This window comes from Juglans microcarpa x Juglans regia, chromosome 8S (genome assembly GCF_004785595.1).
Source record: "Juglans microcarpa x Juglans regia isolate MS1-56 chromosome 8S, Jm3101_v1.0, whole genome shotgun sequence".
Taxonomy (NCBI): domain Eukaryota; kingdom Viridiplantae; phylum Streptophyta; class Magnoliopsida; order Fagales; family Juglandaceae; genus Juglans; species Juglans microcarpa x Juglans regia.
In genome coordinates, this window is record NC_054609.1 from 9,547,027 (window position 1) to 9,550,017 (window position 2,991).

Consider the following 2,991-nt stretch of genomic DNA (forward strand, 5'->3'; position numbering starts at 1 on the left):
GGTCTTAGAACTATTTTATGAATGTGATCAAGATCTGATAGAAATATATATACTAGGAGTCGATTTAGTGCAATATATAGATACCTAGCCTTCTTGAGTAAAGGCAAAACTGAGGTAACGTCCCTCTCATTCCCTCATCTGATCCTCTCAACCAAACTAAATGACACTGCCAAAATACCTAGCTAGAGCTTCTCTCCACCCCCACCAGTTGCCCTTATTAAAGTCACGAGACCCACTGTCTCTACGTTCTTTCAATTTTCTCATAGAGAGAGAGAGAGAGAGAGAGAGAGAGAGAGTAAGAAGAGAAGAGTCCTTGGGGGCTGGCAGAGGAACTGATAGAGAACTTTCAAAGCTCTTTTTCTACCACCACCACTCAAACTAGCCTCTAACCTTGCAGTCTCAAACTGAAAGTCTTATAATTTTTTTTTTTAAAAAAAGAAACACTTTGGCTATCTTCCTATCTGATCAAAGATAGTTTTACCTCAATTTTTCTGTGTCTCCCTTTGTCGCTAACATGTAGGTCTTCCCCCACAACACCTCTTCACACCTGCTTCTATTCATCATCTTGATGATCTTCTCCTCTACTGCCCCATGTTCTCTTTTATTAACTCTCTCTTTCCTAGCTGACTTTTTCTCTTGGCTGTTTAACTTGCAGGAGACCTGATGAGGGAAACCCTTTGGACCTCAACAACTTGCCTGAAGATTTCAGAGATCATGGTAAACAAGTCCTTGAGGCCGACAGCTCCTCCTCCGGTACTACATTTTTCTTATACTACCATTAAAAAAATAAATAAATAAATAAATACCCATTTTTCTTTGTAAAAACGTATATATTAAACCTAACATTTAGGAATATGAAGAAATGCAGATGGTTTCGCAAAGTTTTGAAGGGAAAGTATATATTTTTTGTTATACACTTAATTTTCAATGCTTGGATGAGTAGCTCCGAAAGAGTACTGTGTTTTTTTGTTCTAGCTCTCCCTGTTTCTTTTCCTTCTCCGCTTTGGTATAATAAGCATTGAAAGAGGAGAAAAGGTCCGGTCTTCCGGAATCATCCATGATTTGGGTAATTAGGGTTCGGCCGGCCCCCTAGCTAAGGAAAAGACGTCTCATCGAAGACCCCTTAATTGGTTGGTTTTGGTTTGCAGGCTATAGGAAAAAGAAAAGCGGCGGAAAGGATGGAAAAGACGATTGTGGGAAGGTCTACGAATGTAGGTTTTGTTCCCTCAAGTTCTGCAAATCTCAGGCTCTTGGGGGACACATGAACCGCCACCGCCAAGGCAAGTCCTTTCATTCATCTCAGTCTTTACCTAGCTAGTTATAGTTTTATCATTATAATAATATTCTAGAAAATGAGTCACTTCTTTAATTATTTTCCCATGAAATTAGCGTGGTCATGTCGATCAATCTCTGTAGCATAACAAAAGTTGGGAGTTTTGCTGAATTTCTTGCTGTTTTTGTGTTGAAACTGATTTGATTTATTTATATGTATATGCTGGACATATGTTCAGAGAGGGAGACAGAGACACTGAACCGGGCTAGGCAGCTGGTTTTCAGTACCGATAACCTAGTCTCCCAAACTCCATCTCATCTAGGGTATGCGTTTTCTATATTTTAGAATCCACTTTTTGCATTACCTTTTCTCTTCTTTTCCTCTATCCTTATCATCATCTTCCTTACCTTGATGATCTCTTCTACTTTTAATTTATTTTTTCATTTTTTAAGACTATGGAAGAAAATCCCTTAATATTTCATCTCTGTTGAATGAACTCGATCAAGAAAACTAATTAAGGGGTTCCTACTTCATATTCTGATCTTAGCTACTGCCAGCCAATCATACCAGGAGGCTATCATCCAGCAGCAGGGACCGCCATTAATGGAGATCCAACATTCCCAATCAGATATCCAAGATTCTTCTCTGGATCTCCCTCCACCCAGTTACCTCCGCCGCCGCCTCAGCCACCACAACCACCAGCTCAACCATATCTATACACTTCTCCTTCGCGTCCAATGTCCTTTCCGACACCTTATAATCCTCAACAGCATCAGATGAACGAGTACTGTGTCGGCCATGTTGTCAGCAGCAATAACCAACAGTGCCACCCAAACCTAAGCTACGCACCGGACTCTAGTACTTACACTTGCATTGGTGCGCCGGTCGGACAAGGGTTTAATGCTCATGCCGGTGGCAGCCGGGTGTCGGAGTTGCTAGGATCGGCAGCGGGAGGGGCAGGAGGAAGTTTTGGTAGGGACGGTTCATCATCGCACAATCCTGAGGGATTGAATTGGGGCCGCAGCTTTGCAGGGACATGACATCAATAATTACCGTTCGGATCCTCCACACCATCGATCAATCAGTTTCAAGATCGTGCGTTATAATTAGGAGGGAGTGATTGTTTCAAGCACTGTTCATCTACATTGGCACGCCATCCACGAAGATCAGCAGAGAGAGAGAGAGAGAACAAGCTGACAGATGGGGTCGTGCAAAGGTAGGTAGGAGAGAGACTTTTGGATTTTTTACAGGTGTTGGGACAGCTTTTGAGCTCATGTATATGCTCAGCAAGTTTGGCTTGGAGCTGTAATGGGGTATAGTATTGGTGTACAACCAAAACTGTTGAAAAAGGAAAAAACTTAGAGACTTGGTGGGACAAGATGTTAGATATGAACTGAAAGTTCTCCCTGAATTCTTTTGCAATTGGAGTTTATTTTGCAATGGCAAACCAGTTTTTAGATCTTCTTCTCTCCCTTTTTCAATGCTCAATTATTAATTTGCTTTTCCTTTTAGGTTCGATGTTTCCTTCTAAATCTACATACATAGACTTTGACATGGAGAGAACTGGGGCGTGGGGATTTTGGTTCTCTCTCATGATCTCTCTCCAACGAAATTTAGGATGTTCTGGTTTCGATGTCCAAATTAACTTTTGTTGTTTCAGTGTCATGTGATGTTTGTACAGTAGGGGCAACAACCTAGATCAAACAGTATATATATAT

At 41.3% G+C, this 2,991-nt stretch overlaps 1 protein-coding gene across 2 annotated transcripts; it reads left to right on the forward strand.

Annotated features, from left to right (window-relative positions):
• Positions 1 to 274: 274 nt before the first annotated feature.
• LOC121243914 (zinc finger protein JAGGED-like) lies at positions 275 to 2,740 on the forward strand. 2 transcript variants are annotated; one of them, XM_041141974.1, is made up of 5 exons: positions 275 to 516; positions 656 to 753; positions 1,149 to 1,280; positions 1,512 to 1,596; positions 1,831 to 2,199. In XM_041141974.1, coding segments are annotated over exons 1-5 (540 nt in total). In that variant the 5' UTR covers positions 275 to 514; the 3' UTR covers positions 2,054 to 2,199. The 2 variants fall into 2 exon arrangements, with proteins under 2 accessions (XP_040997908.1, XP_040997907.1); XM_041141973.1 differs by having other exon boundaries at positions 278 to 516; positions 1,821 to 2,740.
• The last annotated feature ends 251 nt before the right edge of the window (positions 2,741 to 2,991 follow it).